The sequence below is a fragment of the Oncorhynchus masou genome, chromosome 30 (assembly GCF_036934945.1).
Source record: "Oncorhynchus masou masou isolate Uvic2021 chromosome 30, UVic_Omas_1.1, whole genome shotgun sequence".
Taxonomy (NCBI): domain Eukaryota; kingdom Metazoa; phylum Chordata; class Actinopteri; order Salmoniformes; family Salmonidae; genus Oncorhynchus; species Oncorhynchus masou.
In genome coordinates, this window is record NC_088241.1 from 34,358,010 (window position 1) to 34,377,709 (window position 19,700).

Genomic DNA, 19,700 nt, shown 5'->3' on the forward strand with positions numbered 1-19,700 from the left:
TTAGGTAGCCATGATGGTATGAGGGACAGATTTGGAATTTTAAATCAAATAAATTTTTATTAATCACATGTGCCGAATGCAACAGGTGGTAGACCTCAGAGTGAAATGCTTACTTTACGAGCTCCTAAACAATAATGCAGTTTAAACAAAATATGAGTAAGAATAAGAACCTTTAACCTGTCTCCTCCCCTTTACCTACACTGGTTTGAAGTGGATTTAACAAGTGACATCAATAATGGATCATAGGATTCACCTGGTCAGTCTGTCATGAAAAGAGCAAGTTTTGTTCACTCAGTGTACATTGTATGCACACATAGGAGATACATATGGCAATGTTTCATATTGTCTAGATTTGTTTTTGTTTTTTTCCTATAAGGCACTGTACTGTTAATTACGTGTTGATTTACTTGTGAGAATCAATTTGGTGGAACCTAAATAATGGTTGTTTTGGATGTTTGGTTTGTATTGTCAGGTGTGTGGGTTTTCAGCTGAGATCCATTGTAAACTCAGCAAAAAAAGAAACGTCCTCTCACTGCCAACTGCGTTTTATTTTCAGCAAACTTAACGTGTTAATATTTATATGAACATAAGATTCAACAACTGAGACATAAACTGAACAAGTTCCACAGACATGTGACTAACAGAAATTAAATAATGTGTCCCTGAACAAAGGGGGGGGATCAAAATGAAAAGTGACTGTCAGTATCAGGTGTGGCCACCAGCTGCATTAAGTACTGCAGTGCATCTCCTCCTCATGGACGGGACCATATTCGTCATGACAGAATAAGCCTGCAGGAAGGGTACCACATGAGGGAGGAGGATGTCTTCCCTGTAACGCACAGTGTTGATTGCCTGCAATGACAACAAGCTCAGTCTGATGATGCTGTGACACACCGCCTCCAAATCAATCCCGCTCCAGAGTACAGGCCTCTGTGTAACGCTCATTCCTTCAACAATAAACGCAAATCCGACCATCACCCCTGGTGAGACAAAACCGCGACTCGTCGGTGAAAAGCACTTTTTGCCAGTCCTGTCTGGTCCAGCGACAGTGTGTTTGTGACCATAGGTGATGTTTTTGCCGGTGATGTCTGGAAAGGATCTGTCTTACAACAGGCCTACAAGCCCTCAGTCAAGCCTCTCTCGGCCTATTGCGGACAGTCTGAGCACTGATGGAGGGATTGTGCATTCCTGGTGTAACTCGGACAGTTGTTGTTGCCATCCTGTACCTAACCCGCAGGTGTGATGTTTGGATGAACCGATCCTGTGCAGGGGTTGTTACACATGGTCTGCCACTGCGAGGACGATCAGCTGTCCGTCCTGTCTCCCTGTAGCGCTGTCTTAGGCATCTCACAGTACGGACATTGTTTATGGTACATTGAACAAGCTTGGGAAACAGTGTTTAAACCCTTTGGTCATGATCGCCACCAGTTTTTTTTTTTATTCACAGGACAGGACACCTACTCTCCTATGACCACAATGTTTAGTTTCATTCCATCTCATTGGTCCATCTCAGTCTTTTATTTTGTCATTGCAGACATGTCATTATACAGCATGAACAAGCAATGCATATCTCTTATAGCTAGACCAGGTTTGTTGGTAGTCATCGCTCTGCTGTGCAAAGGGTTTTCTCTTTCTTCTTTGCACAGTTTGAGATATTTATTAGAAACACAGCTAAACCCATCCAAGCCACCCTCCCTTGTTGATGACTAATATACCCAATAATACAACCTTTCTCCTCCTCATCCAGCCCTTCAGATTACATTGGCATGACTTGATGTTATTACACTGTGTTAGGTTGACACTGCTGTTTTGACATTATCCTGTGTCTTAGACTTAGTGCATCGTACTCTGGGCTGGAGGAGAGCAGACTGAGCCCAATCCCCAAGAGAGCCAAGCCCACCTACCTGGCTATGGACAAAGAGAACCAGATCATCGGCTATGTAGTGCCCATCTTCAGGGGCAGGTAAACGAATCAACGACCTATGAGCCTTAGCGATGCAGAGAATTCAGAGACATTTTGATTTCAGTGAGTGATTCTGACCAATGACCATGAAAATGACCCCACTCTCCTCCCTGGCTTTGCTCCCCCACCCTAGTCAGGAGTATGCCAGTGGGCTTTCAGATACGGAGGAGGCCCGGATGAAGGAGAGTGCTGGATACATGGCCCGGAGGAATCTGTTCACCAGTGGGTTAGAGATGGAGAGGACGGAACAGACGTCTAGGAAGGTGTCCATGCGCCAATCAGCCGAGCACATCTCCCTGAGCAAGCGGGTTAGTGGAGGATTTTGATGTCATAGAGGGAAGTTTTCCTTTATCCCATCACATTGAGGAATACGGCATAATGTGCTCCTTCGTGACATCATAATGGGAATATTGAGTCTTTGTCATGTCATAGATGTCAGTAGGGCTGCGCAATTAATCGAATTCACATCAAAATCGCAATGTTTACATGTGCATTATCCATTTTGCAGAAGCGTTCAATATTTTGAAACGCCACTCAGCCGCATGTAACAGGCTCTCCTCCAGCTGCAGTCCAATTTGGTGACCAGAGTATTGGCGAGTGGGTGTGTCGAAAGGAGTGGGTGTATGTAAAGCAAATCAGCTAATTGGGCATATTTGTTGCCACTCAAGACTGTTTTATGGGTTTGATTAGGCTGCAGAGCGACCCGAACCGAGTTGCTTCTTACTGGGTATCACGATCGTGTTGCCGGCGGTAGCTATCGTGCCAATTTGTTTTCTCTCACATTATTTCATGTCAAGTAGAATAGCAGCCTACACAAGAAATAACTAATATTGATAACCATCTAGATGTCACCTTGATTACATACAGCCTACTAATAAATGGGACAGAGTGCCCTTCGCTCCAGCTTGACAAGCACTACCGTCTGGCAATGGTGTGGGAAGTAGCTACCTAATACCCTAAATCAAGGGAACAGTCAAAGTAAGCAAACTCATGAAGCAACAGTACACCCATCAGTACTTTTAATAAAAACATGTATAGGTTTATAACTGAAAATGCACAATTATTTGTGTTAAACTAACAGTGAAGTCCGACTCATCCTCTGGCTTCGAAACAGAGGTACAATCTTTCGCGGTATGGTAGATCAATGTAAGGTTGTTTAATGGTAAGAAACGTAAGTACAAAAAAACACAGCTCAATCAAAACCGTCTAACCAATAGCAGAGCACTTTCGACACACCCACTCCTTTCCACACGCCCATTACTTTCCTTTCGACACACCCACTCCTTTCCACACGCCCACTACTTTCCTTTCGACACACCCACTCGCCCATACTCCGGTTGCAATATTGGACTGCAGCTACCCACTCTTCCCTCTTGTAGCTGCGTCACACAAAACCCCACCCCCTGTCACTCAAGCAGCGCAGTCACTCCTAGTTGTTAGATTCACGCTAAAGTTGCATGCTGTTTTGTTAGGTCAAATGCAGTCAACACATTGGGCGGGATTAGATTATGCTCGGGCGAAGAGGAGGAGCGCCATTCTCAAATCAAACAGACCTGTGCGGCTCTGACATTTTGTCAACAAAGCAGCACGGTGCATCGCCAAGAAACATACACCATCTCTTTTCCAAAAACTAAATGTTAGAAAATTCTAACTCGTTTTCATTTGGAAGGGAGATAAAGCTTGAGGGCAATCCACTTTTGCATGTGAAAACACAAAATTCAAAATTCTTTGAGTGAATCCTACTCATTACTCCACTTGCTTCTACGTCACTTTGTTTTGAGCCGATTTTCGCGGTGTGTTTTAAACGGGGCACCTGGCTCACGCCTGGGAGGCAGCCCAGTTCCAAAACGAATGCAATCAACTATTGCCCGGTGCAAATCACGCCTACACAGGTGCCAGGTGAGATTAATCAAACCCCTGTATTGTTCCAAACATGAACGTTGCTTCTTTAAATATAAATAATTGTATTTCTAGAATTCCAACAGTTTGCCGACGTGTTTGGAATGATATCGCATGTCCAATCGCAATATTTGGTCAAACAAATCGCAATTAGGTTTTTTGGCCCATATCGTGCAGCCCTACAGTAGATGCCGGAATTCCTTTGTGACATCACATTGGGGAATGCTGGATAATGCTCTCCCTCGTAACATCATAAGGGGGTCGTTTGATGACTTCCGACTGAACAATACCTTCTCTTGTTACACCACAGAGCGACATTATTTCCCTCATCGACAAAGAGAAGAGTACAAATGTATGATCTTAATTTGATCAACATTTTGTTAATTAGACAGCAGTAAATGCAAACTTGTAATGTATTCAAGGTTTTAAAAGGCTTCTAAAATAGAAAATAAATGATAAATGAATGTTTACTGGTCATGAAAAGCATGCAGTATAATAGAGCTAAATGTGGAATAATCGTAAATGCGTAGTTCTGACTATACTCTTCTTCAAGGTGATGATATTAAAACCAAATAGTTATAACATTTATTTAACAATCCCTTAAACGGCACGTAGTTATCAATTTTTTTTAGCGGAGCTGGGGTCTCCTTGGCCCCCAGCAGCCAAATCAAACGCTCTGCACTGTTTTACACTATGACATGTTATTGATAACGACCTTTTCACCTTTATGACATCACAGAGAAGGATATTCACTTTTGTGACATCACAGAGGAGAATAATCACTAAATTACTATCATAGATGGGAATACCGTAAGAAATATATTAGCAAAGTATCACAGGAAATGTATTGTCATAAGAGCAATGTTTCTTTCCATGGATTAATTCTACTCTGCTTCCCCTTCCCTTGGAAGGTTACTTGTGTCCCTCATTCAAATGTTTATGTCAAGGCATATCCTGCCCCATTCACTCAGGAGGATCATAAAAGCTTTCTGCTTTTCTGCCAGCACTTCATGCCACTGGTTGCTACATTCAGTGTTCAGAGAGCATTATAGGATTATGTGTTGAGGGTTATTGGATTCAGCTCTAAGAAATGAATTGCCAAGCAAATGCCTAGTAAATGCTTTGTTTGCTTCAAGGATGCATCGCAAATGTGTTATGAAGTCATGGGATGCCTCAAATGTTTTCTACAGACTTCTGGGGGTATAGTGTTTTACAGTTGCACCTGAGAATGTGTTATTGTAAAGGCTCTAAATGCCACACGAAGGCTCTATAAAGGTTAATTGAACACACTGATCCCCAGATCTATGAGAACGAGGAGTACCACAAGTGTATGAATGAGGATAGCCTGATGCATGCCCCGGAGTTTGTGATAAAGCCTCGCTCCCACACGGTGTGGGAGAAGCAGTGTGTCAGGCTGCACTGCACCGTCTCTGGATGGCCTGACCCACGCGTTGTCTGGTGAGTACTGCACACATACACACTTACGCACGCACACAAACACCACCCTGGATAAACCTTGACGTGACCAACTGATCACTAACACAATACACACCAAATCAATCCCTTATGGATAGAGCATCAGCAATTGTTGTCCTCTCAATCCTATCCCCATGTCATTGCACTAAAACACTATAAAACGCACTATACATCTCTGGTGTCTACCTAGCTTCTCTGTCTTGTCTCTCCTTGATTCTGATCTGTACTTTTTGAACTCTATTTTCCTCCTTTTCATAATCCTCTCTGCTTCCCGTGCCTTCTCTTGTCTCCTCCTGTCCTCATTTCACAACAAGGTACAAAAACAATGTGACAATCGATCCAATGGCCCGCCCCGGCAAGTATAAGCTACAAAGCAGCTACAACGTGCATTCACTGGAGATCGACAGGTAGGCACACCCCCAAAGCCACAGGGTCTTTCAGTATGTGTCAATCGTCCCAGAGTAGGAGTGCTGATTTAGGATCAGTTTTTCATTTTTAGATCACAATGAAATAGATTACATGGACAGTGGTGCTCTGATCCTAGATCTGCGTTCATACACTAAGGGTGCTTTCACACTTGGTTCCTTTCAGCCAATTGTTGTGAACTGAGTGCGGTTTGCTTAAATTTATGTGCAGTGTGAATGCTCCAAAGAAACTCAAAGAACCCAAAAGCGAACCAAACTGAGACCATCTCGAGAGCTGGTCTGAGTTCGGTTCACTTGAAGTCTCCGGTTTGGTTCCCTTTTTTAGTAGAATGTGAACACAAAGCTTACCAGGTTCATTTATAATTATTCTCACACCTAGCACTAGGCTACTGTAACACAGTTTTCCCTGCTATAACCCATCAGATTGGTGCCAAAAACAAATGTGCAGGTTGGCAGTACAATTTGGAGTACACAATTTTCAATTAAAGCATTATTTAATCTGCAATTATTCTGCCATTTATCCTATTACCAGTAATTTTACATGCAAATATTATATTTAATTATAATTTGTATGTCTTATTTTTTTAAACTGAATGCAAACTATTAACTTCCCAAATGTATGTAGGTACATCTCTGGCTGTCTGATAACAGGTTCTGATGGTATGGCTTGTCGTGCACTGTGTATTTACCCAGAGTGCATTTTTTGTTGTTGATTTATTTCACCTTTTTATTTAACTAAGCAAGTCAGTTAAGAACAATTTTTTTATTTACAATGACAGCCTAGAAACAGTGGGTTTACTGCCTTGTTTTTACTTTGTCAGCTCAGGATTCAATCTAGCAACCTTAAGGTTACTGGCCCAACGCTCTAACCGCTAGGCTACTTGCCGCCCCAAAATGAGGGGCATTGAGTGAATGCTAAACATAGCAATGTCAATGCAAACAGGACTCAGACCACAAAATAGGTGAAGTTAACTAGCAAGAGTTGAGTCCTCATGCAAAGGTAAGGGCAGTGTGAATACAAAGAGAACGGATTTATTTTGCTTTTTTTTTTTTTACCCCAGAGTTCACTTTAAAGAGGACTGAGATCAGTTATTTTAAAGAAGAATATATGTGGAAACAACTTGACACTGCATATGGGCCAGGTCTTCTCTCTGTGGTGGCTCATTGCTGTGAATTAACAGATACTATTAAACAACAGCCATCTCTGGCCATGGTTTAATGTCAGTATGATGTCACCACCACGTCCCTAAAGTCTTAAGGATCCGCCCCTTTTTTTTCAATTTTCGCCTAAAATGACATACCCAAATTGAACTGCCTGTAGCTCAGGACCTGAAGCAAGGATATGCATATTCTTTATACCATTTGAAAGGAAACACCTTGAAGTTTGTGTAAATGTTAAATTAATATAGGAGAATATAACACATTAGATCTGGTAAAAGATAATACAAAGGAAAAAAAATGTTATTTTTTGTATTTCTTTTTGTACTGTCTTTGAAATGCAAGAGAAGACCATAATGTTATGCCAGCCCAGGCGCAATTTACTAGATGGCAGCAGTGTATGTGCAATGTTTTAGACTGATCCAATTAACCATTGCATTTCTGTTCAAAATGATGAATCAAGACTGCCCAAATGTGCCGAATTGGTTTATACATTTTCATAACTGTGCACTCTCCTCAAACAATAGCATGGTATTATTTCACTGAAATAATTACTGTAAATTGGACAGTGCAATTAGATTAACAATCATTTAAGCTTTCTGACAATATCAGATATGTCCATGTCCTGGGAAATGTTCTTGTTACTTACAACTTCATGCTAATCACATTAGCCTACGTTAGCTCAACCGTCCTGCGAGGGACCCACCGATCCTGTAGAAGTTCACCCCTTCATGGTGTAATACAATCACCCCTCTCAGGAAAGGTCATAGTAGGCCAGCGTGTGTGGGCAGACTGACAACCGTGGGAATGCTTGGATGGGCTCACACTGTGAACTCGTGGGACAGTGGATTTCAGTTGTTAGAAATATGATTTGAAATGTGTGAAATCAATACCCCTCTCTGACTCACACTGTATCTGTCGGTCTGTCTGTCCGTCCGTCTGCCTGTCCATCCGTCAGTGCCCTTTGCTCTGTTATGTATCGACAGACATCAGAAAGCTGTTGGTGAAGGCCATACATTAACCGGGCCTTTTCGCAGCTTGCCTTTTGATAACAAAGAGGACGTCAAAAGATAAATTCTCTGGCGATAGAGGGATCCTCTTGTGGCTTGTTTTTTAAGTCATTTCACCAAGGACTAAACACTTAAGTGTCTCGAGCTGTTTCAGACAGAACAGGCTTTGAAGTTCTCTCAGTCTCAAACACAACCATATGTGTTGTATGTACTAAGCAGTGTAGGTAATCAGCTATGGAAAGTTGGATAGCATGTTTCTGTGACAGAATCTAACCACACATAACTTTCATACAGAAACCCATACCACCTGACACGTTATGACATCAGTGTCTATTTATTCCCAGAGTATTCCCAGCCTGGAGTTCTGGAGCATTTTACAGTCCCAGCTCACATTGCTGTGTGTTGATTTATATGGCTGAGTTGGGAGGGGTGGGGGTATTTATGTACACTTGAACCATTAGGAGACAGAAACGTGTGTGTGTATACGAGACATTGATTCAGCTGGTCTTCTCTCTCTTCTCGTTTCAGATGTGATTTTGATGATACTGCACAGTATCGTGTTTCTGCCATGAACAGCAGGGGAGAACTTTCTACCTTTGCCTCTGTCGTTGTTAAGAGTATGTTTATAAAGTATAGTTCTCAAAGTCTGGTGCTTCCACAATGAACTAGACAATATACCCCAGTATCACCCCATTGAGTAGATATGCAGTGATTTAACCTAGTTTACAATCTTTCTTAGTGCTGCTTTAACTTGGTCCGGTTTCAAGTCTCCTCTGTGTGAAAGGATCACATATTTCTGTTGACTACAACACCGCAATAACATGCTAATAATAAGTACCTGTGTTCATTCTACTCTAGGATTCAAAGGAGAGGTAGAGGAGGCTCTCCCTATGCCCAGACGTAAGTCAGAGGAATATCATTTATTGGAAAAATATACTCAATACTCATAAAATAATATATTTTATTAATACCTATCCATATGTATTTATGGATGTGTGCATACCACCTTACTATACAGTATTAACATAACCTATTCAGAGTATGCTAAGCTGGAACACTGTGGTGAGTTTTGAGGACAGGGCTGGAGGGAGGTGGTGGGGGGGACCTGGGGATGCTATGGGTGCTATTGCACAAACAGCTTTTTCGTTCCCTTGACACTGGGTGCAGGAAAGTCAACAGACAACGAAGGTAACAGGGTCACTAAAGCTCTGCGCTGGTTTTGGTCAACTTGGTGAATTCACTGAGTGTCACTCAATGTGTGTGCACAATCCCTATTATGTGCATCTGTTTGGAAAGATCCTGTGATAATATCTTTCAATTGCCTGGGAAAGACCCACCAATGGTTCGGCATGACAAATGTGGTGCTTTTTTCATAAACATAAACAACCGAATACCTGAACATTTTGGCAAGTGTGGGGTTTTTGAAATTGTATGTAAGTCATAGAGCCTTGAAAGTTAAATACTGTAAACTAGAGTGACATAGAGAATACATTGAGACACGTACACGGTAGTTTACAACCTGGATCATTGATTTGAGACTATAGATTACTGCACTTAGTAGTTGTTTAGTCACATTCATTACCCTTTAGGATTCTAAAATCGGACACGTGGGTTTGAAGTCTTTATCTCCTACTGGGTTTAATATGTCAAATGTGCATCACTGTCTACTGTGTGATGTGACCCCCCCCCCCCCCCCCCAGTTTCCCCAGTGCTGTTTGTACACAATCTGTAGTGACTCTTTTAGTGTCTGAACACTACTTAATGATGATAATGGGGGTTTTGTGTTGTCCTTCGAGGTACATGGTCTCCCTGTACACGCCTCTGTCTGTTTGAAGCGCTTGGCCGGAGTCTGTGTAGGCTTCTTTTTATTTCACTTGTTCTTGGAAGGTTAAAATGTAATGCTACCGGATAATATTTAGTTACATCATCAATCATTCTAAAGTGTCTAAAATGTATTTTGTATCTCAATAAAGTTACTATTAGATGGACATGAAATGTGAATGGGAGAAAATGCTATAGGCCAGTGTTTCCCAACTCGTCAGTACCCCAATAGTACATATTTTTGTTATAGCCCCGGACAAGCACACCTAATTCAATTCGTCAACTAATCAAGCCCTCAATTAGTTAAATTAGGTGTGCTTTTCTAGAGTTACAAAAGAAGTGTCCTGTTGAGGATACTCGTGGACACTGCTATAGGAGATACTGACTTTGGTTGTTGGACACATGCAAAGAGACAGTGGCCAGGTAAACAAAACCAATGCATGGCTTTGCTGTCTAACCTTGTTCATTGATTTCCTTCCCTGTAAGTAATCTGTGTTATTTTGGAATTTGGGTGAACTATCCCTTTAAGAGTATTTACTTGCTCTTTGTTCGTCCATCCCTTTTGATTTGAATAATAATGCAGACAGGTGTCTATTAAGGCAGCTCCCCGCACCTCTCTGATTCAGAGGGGTTGGATTAAATGCGGAAGACACATTCTCAGTTGAATGCATTCAGTTGTACAACTGACTAGGTATCCCCCTTTCCTTTTTCCTAAATTTGAGGTGTGTCACACAACGCATACTGTTGCATGATGGGAATAAAATAGCAACCTGATCTCTAACCTAATGTTACTTGATGCTCCTTCCTGTCAGATGGCATCGTCTCTGAGTACGGCATTACCTTCGAGACCCACATCGTGGACGGGTTTGGCGTGTCATTCGGACGGGAGGGCGAGACCATGAGCCTGGGTGCCATGGTCATCATTTCCCCCAACCTGGCACGTTACCAGCCCGAGGTGCAGTGGTACAGAGACGGTAGGTGACGCCCCAGAGCTCTAGGAACTCTTGGCGGAGGTTTAATAAGGTTACATGGACAGGGAAGATCTGATCCTAGATCAGCACACCTATTCTGAGCTAGTTGATACATATGCCCCTGGGCTATGGGATTTATTTGAGATGCTCCTTGATGAGGAAGGCCTCTGACGATGCAGCCATTTTAACCTGATCGCTCTCCTTTGCTTCTTTGTCTATCAGATGTTCTTCTGCAGCCCTCCAAGTGGTGTCAGATGCACTGGAGTGGAGACAAGGCCACGCTGACCCTGACACACCTGAACAAGGAGGACGAGGGGCTCTACACCCTGCGCATTACCACCAAGACTAAATATGAGACATATTCTGCTTACGTCTTTGTCAGAGGTGGGGACCTTTACCATGAGCAAAACTGAATACCACTGCTCTCTGTCACATTATCACTCCTCAGTCGAATACATGCCTTTTTTACTGATTTGCAAGTTTAACTGATTTTATTTTGCACAGTGTGTGTTTGCGTGCAGACAGTATGGCCACTTGTTTACCCCCTCTCTGTTTCCATTGGCCTGTCTCATGTTCTATAGTGTGATTAACAGTTTATCATCAACGTCACGCAGACATTCAACTGGCACCAGATAACAATGTCGTCATGGTCCGTGTGTGTGTGTGTTCTTAAATATACATTGGAGTTGAACCATAGCAGTCTCTGGTTAAACTTACCTCCGCATATAATGGAACTCACTCATTATGACTGTAGTAGAGTCAATCAACTCCTGTCACAATCTCTGGCCTGGTTTTGTGTATCATGGGAAAAATGATGCACACTGACGCTGCCAATTTATTCATTAAGGTCCACTCTTAGCACCTTTGTTTTCTATCTAGAACCATGTCCCCATAAGATAACCCTTTTTCGGTTCCATGTAGAACAGTGGAGGCTTCTGAGGGGAGGATGACTCATAATATTGTCTGGAATGGCGCGAATGGAATTGCAAACGCATGGAAACCATGTGTTTGGCGTATTTGATACAATTCCATCGATTCTGCTCCAGCCATTACCACAAGCCCATCCTCCCCAATTAAGGTGCCACAAACCTCCTGTGATGTAGAACCCTTTTTACAGAGGCTTGCTACATGAAACCCAAAGGGGTTCTCCTATTGGGGACAGCCAAAGAACCCTCTTGGAACCACCCTTTTTTTCTAAGAGTGTATTGACCTCTGTTCCATGTTACTCATTCTCTTGCTAACAGATGAAACTTGTGCTCTGTAGAGTGGATGGAAATCGGCCTTGCTCTCTCTGTCATGGTTCAGGGTTGCTCTGTAAAGGAGAGGCCATGTACAGTCGCTCTCTGTGGACACAGAGACTCCATTGCAGTCGAGAGACGGACAAGGCTAGGCTATTCTCAGTGAGCTCAGATGTGAAATGGGTTTGGCTAGGAACAGAGGTAGATAGTGTATATGTCTCTTCTTCCAGGAGAGACAGTTGCCTACTGAGTCTCCTTATAAGCCACAGGGCTTTCTTGTTCTCGCTCTCTCGCTCCATCTTTTATCTGTCTCTTTCACTCTCTCTATCTTACAGACACACACACAGTAAAATATAATACCAGGCAGTATATAGTCCTACAGTATATACAGCTAACGTAGACATATACATAGACATACAGTCCCCAGACCACATAAGTGGCTAACTTTGTTTCTCACTTTATTGAAAACATGTGTTCTGTCTTTTTAAGCATCACCTCTCTTGTCCCCTTTAACTGAGAGGCACGCTGCTGCTATTACTGGGATGTGTAACTTAAAGGCTAGTAGCATTCCTGGCACTTAGCTGTGGAGCCACGTAGTTCAGCAGGCGGGGTACAGCACTATATGTCGGCACTGTATCAAAACAACAAGCCTCAATCAAAAGTACTGTACACTATAGAGATCTTATAATGCACTATGGATTCTATATGTAATTCTATGCCTATAACTCAATACAAAAAAGTCAAGGAGATGTACATCAACTATGTTCTGTACACACTCTGGTTGTGTGTTTTGTGTTAGTCTGATAAGATATTTTACTGTGTGTGTTTGCGAGAGAGAGAGCGAGAACTAATGAGAAGGGAGGAAGAAAATGCTACATCAGCACATTTGACTGGCAATGTGTATGTTCCTGTATCAGATGCCGATGCGGAGGTGGAGGGAGCCCCTGGTGCCCCACTGGATGTGACATGTCAGGACGCCAATAAGGATTACGTCATCGTGACCTGGAAGCAGCCAGCTGTGGACGGTGGCAACTCCATCCTGGGCTACTTTGTGGACCGGTCAGTACCATCCCCCATCACTACATGCCCGTTCTGGTAGGGCCCCTAACCTTAAGGTTAGGCTCCACCGTGCCACCCGGATGAGAGACCTCAAGAGTGGAGTCGAAGGGAAAATCCCTTGGCTTATCATGACACGGCGAGGAGAACGTTTCTCTCCCTTTTTTAGCGCCACTTGTACCGCCATTCACTCCAGTTACAACTGCAGATAACCTAGAAGAAGAGGGACAGATGTTTTTCTTGATCATGTGACCTGACCTCTAAAAAAAACGTGAAATGACCTCGTTATGGCTATAACAAGGGCCCAGAGTTTTTCCCGATCTTACCAATAGACCTAACTCCGGGCCTTATCAAGAAGCCCGTACCAAGTTTGTTACCGAATGTCTGATGGAATGAATTCTGTCTCTTTGCGCCCTGTGTTCAGGTGTGAGGTTGGTACCACACACTGGAGCCAGTGTAATGACACCCCCATTAAGTTTGCCCGTTTCCCCGTGACTGGGTTGGTGGAGGGGCGCTCCTACACCTTCCGTGTGCGTGCCGTCAACAAGTCTGGCATGAGTCGGCCGTCCCGCACCTCTGAGGTGGTGGCAGCTATGGATCCTGCCGACCGCACGCGTATGAGAGGTATGGTGGGCACCCCGATCTGGCATCTGCCCCTCCCTGTCTGTCTGTCTTCTCTCTCATTGTCTTATGGTACTGCTAAAGTCTTATGTCGTGAGTATGTAATTTTGTGATGTCTAAATGGTTTTAGTATTATGCATATCTTTTCTTGTTTGTAACTATGCATCAGTAACATTCTCCTCTTCCCATGGCCTTCAGGTACCTCTGCACCCTGGACCGGCCAGATCATTGTCACTGAGGAGGAGCCTGCAGGTAGGAAGGAAATGCTTTTGCACTCTTCAATGATGATCAATACTCTCATGCTGCTATAGTTCTAAAAAAATACCTAGTGTTCTTTGATTGGAAGGATAATGAAAGCTCTAGTTTAGATCAATAGCCTGGTTGCCTGTTTGTTGCTCTTGCCAACTCCTTGTGGAATTGTCACGTTTGGCTTAACAATGACACTGGAATAGGCAAGAGCACAAACTGATCTGGGACCAGGCTTTGAGATCAAACCCCTTATACATTATTTTTCACATTACTTCCTATCAGAGGGTGTAGTCCCTGGCAGACCCAAAGAACTGGAGGTCACTGAGGCCACCAAGAACTATGTGGTTCTGAGCTGGAAACCCCCTGGAGAGCGAGGCCACGAGGGCATCATGTACTATGTGGAGAAGGTGAGGAATAAATACTGAAATCATATACCTTATCTGTAGCGTGACTCATCTGATCAACTTAACCATCACTGTTATCCATAACAACCACCATATCAAAATAATTCAATAAGTAATCATGATTCTGTTATTTTTTTTAAATTTAATTTTCTATCTGGAAATAGAGTATTATATACTGTGGTACTGCAGGTTTGGAGGGTTGGTTTTTGGAGGGTTGGAGCCCTACTCTTAACTGCTTTGCGTTGTATTGTGTGGTTAGTGTGTGTCCGGTACAGACAGCTGGCAGAGGGTGAACACAGAGATCCCGGTGAAGTCTCCTCGCTACGCCCTGTTTGACCTGGCTGAAGGGAAGGCCTACAGATTCCGTGTGCGCTGCTGCAACTCCGCTGGTGTGGGCGAGCCTTCAGAGGCCACCGAGGCCACCACTGTCGTGGACAAGCTGGGTGAGGGGTCACAGGTCACAATTCACACGCCACCGGCACCAACCTCCGGCCCTGCAACACGAATACCTATGGACCGAATCCTAACATTCTATACAGTACAGGAAAAGTACAGAAATGTATCCACTCACTACTGTACTGTAAGCCACTCTGGATATGAGCGTCTGCTAAATTACTAAAATGTAAAATATACACATGTAACACAAACCATCCTGTACATCCTGCATTTAGATCAATGCATCTATACCTCAAGTTAGGATTCTGCCTAATGTGCAATCCCCTCCTTATCAGTCTACCTGGGTTCTAGCAAGCTATCAATAAACATTATAATTCTAATTTGACACGCACTCATTCAAAATGGAATCCTAATGTGCTTTCATTTGATCTTAGTTGAATAAACCTCTGTCCCCAGATATCCCATCTGCCCCAGGCCGTGTAGTTCCCACCAGGAACACTGACACGTCCGTGGTGGTGTCCTGGGAGGCTTCCAGGAATGCAAAGGAGCTGGTGGGATACTACATCGAGGCCAGCATCGTGGGCAGCAACACGTTTGAACCCTGCAACAACAAGCCTGTCAAAGCCACCAGGTACAATGGTCCTTCTTACTGTCCTCTCTGTTTCAATTGTTGTTTTACAGAAATGCTGACCGTAAACTCAAATTTGGTGTTAAAACCGTAAATTATGTTGAGCTCAAGTTTGACAAAACAATTTCCTCACTCAAATGAAAATGTCCAAAAATGTATAAAATGAAAAGGCATGTTTTTCTCAAAGCGTTTCTGTGTCCTGGTACTCACAGGTTTGTCTGCCACGGTCTGGTGACAGGAGAGAGCTACGTGTTCAGAGTGAAGGCACTGAACGCCGCTGGGCTCAGCGAGTGTTCTCAGGAGTCTGAGGCTATCAAGGTGAAGGCTGCTATTGGTGAGTGAGACAGAGGGTGTTATGGCACACCCTCACAACAGGATAGGATTGGTAGTGTTTTTTAGGAAGACTATGACGAGCCACAGGCCTATACAAGGAACCTATTTTTGTTTATGTTTGATGAAATACTATGAAGGGATCTACAGTAAGGTATGATGTTATGGTCGGACCAGGGAAGCCTCTTAGCTCTATGGAGATTTGATTATTGAGTCTTCTGCATATTCTTCACTGTTACTTTTTAGTTTATGTTCATGATGAAAGAAATGCAATGTGCCCACACTGAACATGGGTTGAGCTGATGTGTTGTACCCTTCTATTTTTTTCTGTCCATCAAGACATCACATTGTCAGCTCTGTGTACCATCAGCATTAGACTCCTCCCACATGTTATTTTCTATGCCCCCCCAATGAGTCATCTATCCCACCCTCCCTGCACAACCTGAGGCGTGGCCAGGGTCAGGAGTTGTAGACTTCCTCTAACTTGGGTCAGTGTGTTCCAGCTCCGCGGTTGTTACAAACCAGCCCCCCTTGGTTCCTCTGTCACGCACAATCCACCCCCTACCCAAACAACCAACCATCCCCACCCCTTACCTGTCCTGGGCACAAGATGTGTCAGCCACCACCACCCCACCTGTTGTTAAAGGTACCCCCCCCCCTACGCCCAACCACCAATCCCCCTGATTTATGCTGCGTGTCTGTCCATTCTACTCACTCTCATCTGGGAATACTAGCTCTGGTCCAGGGCATTAGTGCGGCTCAGTGATACAAGGTGCACTAATGCCCTGGACCAGAGCTAGGGATATATACTATCCTGACAGCCCTGCTCCTTTACACAGTTGTCCCATAATGTCAGTTTGCGCTGTGACTAACCAGGCTTCCAGCTGTGAGACGTCACTCAGTCATTGGCAAGCTTTGCCACGCATCAGGCTCTGTTCTCCCCACACTTAGTGACAAGTTCAATGGATTTCTCTCCACAGTCCATTACAACTAATAGCAGTTTGTAGATGGGCTTAGACCCATTTGTGGTAGTGTCTTACACGATGAAAGGTAAATAATACTCACAATTGTGGCGGGGTTAGTATTGTTAACCCCCCCCCCTCCATTAACAACTACTCCCCAGGTCCGACGGTGTGGACGTCGATTAAGGCAGCCCCCCCTCACCTCTGATTCAGAGGAGTTGGTTTTAAATGCGGAAGACACATTTTTGGTTGAATGTATTCTGGTGTATCCCCTTTCCTTCCTTTGTTAGTGAACTTTTCTGTCACACATGTTATCAGAATATATTAGGAAAGAATAGCTGTACCATAGATCTTACTCATAACAATTTCCAATAGTTGTCTCCCAGTACATACACTTGATCAGTTTAGGCCAATGTAGTGCATATAATGAAATTCACTGGCATATAGTGTGGCTATTTCATGAAGGGTTGGCACAAAGACCGCACACACTCACTTTCTCCCCTCACACGCTCGTGCTTTGTCTTTTAACTCCGCAACTTGCTTCCTCACGCAGATGTCACTTGTTGGTCATCTTGTCTTCATTTTTCATAGTCTGTCAGATGAAGATATTTTACTGCATTTGATAGGGTATTGGTTACATTTCTTGCTCTCTCCTCTACCTTCTGAGTGTTCTGATTTGAGCTGTTTGGTTGTGTGAATGGTTGTTCTTCTTTGCCCGTGTAAAATGGCTTTCGCTTTTCTCTGCTAACTCATTGTAGGGGGCGGTATTCCTCACGGTGTGTTGCCGGAGGGGGAGTTACCAACGGGTGGTAGCGTGGGCTGACTAACGCTGGACGGGAACGCATGAGGCTGTTCAGTAACCCCCAAACACTACGCTGAAGTTCAATGCTCAGACTGACAGTGTGCCTGTGGCATGGGGCCACTAGCTCAAGCTCCTCAAGGCTGCAGTAATTTAAAGCAAGGGAGGCAGTGGCCTGGTCAGAGCCAGGCCAAGACCTCCAATGAGGTTAGTGCCAGTGGCCAGGCAAACACGTAAGTCCTCTGTAGATGCTTCAGCCAAACAGGGGACAGAGAAAGAATCAGCCCAGGACAGACTCAGGTGAGAACATGTACATTTTAGTATCCAGAGTGATTTTACAGTAGTGAGTGCACACATTTTTGTACGGGTCCCTGTGGGAATCAAACCTACAACCCTGATGTTGCAAGCACCATGCTCTACCAACTGAGCCACATGGAACTACACTCATTCAGGCCACGCCAACCCTTATGTCCTCAGAAATAAAATGTAATCTTTTCACCTCAAGGATTTTTGTTCGTGTTTTAAACCGTTTTTATTAATCTATCTTGAAACATTTTTATCACTTTGGTAAGAAGGTAGAAGACTTTTGAAAAAATAATCTGCCATTGTAATATTAGTATTGTGGTCACAGTTTGAATGCATGTGGTTCTACTGTAATATTCACAGGTAAATCATTAAAACAATATCTATAGTGAAAGTATTCAACTGGTAAAATTCAGTTTTTACCCTAAGGTAAGTTTCTATAACAGCTTTCACAGGTTTAACTACACCGTCACCCGTGCCGTTCAGGCGATCTACTGGCCACCTCTAGCACAGGGCTGCCTCACACATACAGAGGGGCTTTTGGTCCTCCCTCCACACCCTCAGTGTTCAGGCACTGTGATGACCACCTCTCAACTTACTGCAGTCTGGCTGGCTCATGCACACTCTGGGCTCTTTTGGCCCACCGTCACCTTGGGAGATCAGTGCACATGAACACACAGGCACTGCGATATAGCTGGAGCTAGCCTATCACAGCTTGTCTCTGAAGTGGGTCAGCCAATCACAAGACAGAAAGGGACACCTATGACCTGAGACCTTTTTGGTAGTGTACTTCCAAGTCCAATTCTTTGCCATACCCCCACCCCCAAATTATGGAGAACACCATGTCCATGTGACTGTGTGACAGGTCAATTTATTATATGTAATATTATCCAGTCAGCAATATGCGCTCCCTCTATCAAATACCCCCCCCCCCACGAAGACCAGCCACTGAGATCATATGTGTCCTCACAGCTCCTGTGGCTAAAATAGTTTGTCCCATTCAGTCAAGGTCCCTGAAATGTGTGTCCCCATAATTGTGTCAATGTGTTATGACATAGTGTCTGGTTGAACCATAGCTTAAGGTTAAAGGTTCTTACAAACAGTATCTGTGACACAAACTGTATGGCATAATAATGTTAACTGACATTTTAAAGAACTTCGAACCAACCCACTGGGCCCACACTGGTTGATCAATGCTGTTTCATTTCAATGAAAATACGTGGAATAGACGTTGAATTGACGTCTGTGCCCAGTGGAATGTTCAGAAATGTACAAGGGAATGAGTGCCCAATACTTGCTCTAAGAAAAGAGAATGTTAGTAGGTCTAAGTGATGGAAGACTGAAGCTCAACCAAGAGCATTAAGCTTCTGTCTCCCATGACTTCATAGTGTCAGAGTTGACACAGCATGATGCTAACTGGAGTCCTCTGCTGTTCCAGCGTCCCCTACTCCACCCTATGGCATCAGCGTTCTGGAGTGCGTGCGGGACTCTATGGTGTTGGCCTGGAAGCAGCCCACCTTCATCGGAGGTGCTGACATCACCGGCTACTTTGTGGACTACCGTGAGGTCATTAATGGGGTGCCAGGGAAGTGGCACGAGGCCAATGTCAAAGCTGTTAGCGACCGAGCCTACCGAGTGAGTCAGCCATTTTGCTTCTTTATAATTTCGCTACACTCTTTAACCTGAATTTTCAGCCACCTTTTGTCATATCGGGAGAAAAGGGAGAATGATTTTTCACTGTCTGTCCAGGTGTCCGACTTGAAGGAGAACAGGAAGTACCAGTTCCAAGTGCGCGCTGCCAACATGGCAGGTGTGGGCATCCCGTCTCTGCCCAGTGAGACGTTTATCTGTGAGGAGTGGACCATTGCTGTGCCAGGTGGGTAGTGCCACTAAAATTCACTCGCAAGCCTGATGAAGTATGATAATTACACTTTAACATATAACACATCACAGTACAAGTTGCACCTAAAAGATACGTGTAAAAATACATT

At 43.8% G+C, this 19,700-nt stretch overlaps 1 protein-coding gene across 2 annotated transcripts in view; it reads left to right on the plus strand.

Moving 5' to 3' along the window:
• LOC135522568 (M-protein, striated muscle-like) overlaps window positions 1-19,700 on the plus strand; it is a 41,149-nt gene that overhangs the window by 8,514 nt on the left and 12,935 nt on the right. For both annotated transcript variants that reach the window (XM_064948951.1, XM_064948952.1), the window contains 17 exons: window positions 1,832-1,963; window positions 2,097-2,271; window positions 5,163-5,320; window positions 5,653-5,745; window positions 8,460-8,548; window positions 8,790-8,831; window positions 10,565-10,726; window positions 10,946-11,107; window positions 12,879-13,020; window positions 13,442-13,641; window positions 13,837-13,890; window positions 14,170-14,294; window positions 14,551-14,734; window positions 15,144-15,318; window positions 15,528-15,649; window positions 19,148-19,344; window positions 19,459-19,585. In XM_064948951.1, the coding sequence (XP_064805023.1) occupies window positions 1,832-1,963; window positions 2,097-2,271; window positions 5,163-5,320; window positions 5,653-5,745; window positions 8,460-8,548; window positions 8,790-8,831; window positions 10,565-10,726; window positions 10,946-11,107; window positions 12,879-13,020; window positions 13,442-13,641; window positions 13,837-13,890; window positions 14,170-14,294; window positions 14,551-14,734; window positions 15,144-15,318; window positions 15,528-15,649; window positions 19,148-19,344; window positions 19,459-19,585 (2,339 nt within the window). The remainder of the gene's footprint in view (window positions 1-1,831; window positions 1,964-2,096; window positions 2,272-5,162; window positions 5,321-5,652; window positions 5,746-8,459; window positions 8,549-8,789; window positions 8,832-10,564; window positions 10,727-10,945; window positions 11,108-12,878; window positions 13,021-13,441; window positions 13,642-13,836; window positions 13,891-14,169; window positions 14,295-14,550; window positions 14,735-15,143; window positions 15,319-15,527; window positions 15,650-19,147; window positions 19,345-19,458; window positions 19,586-19,700) is intronic.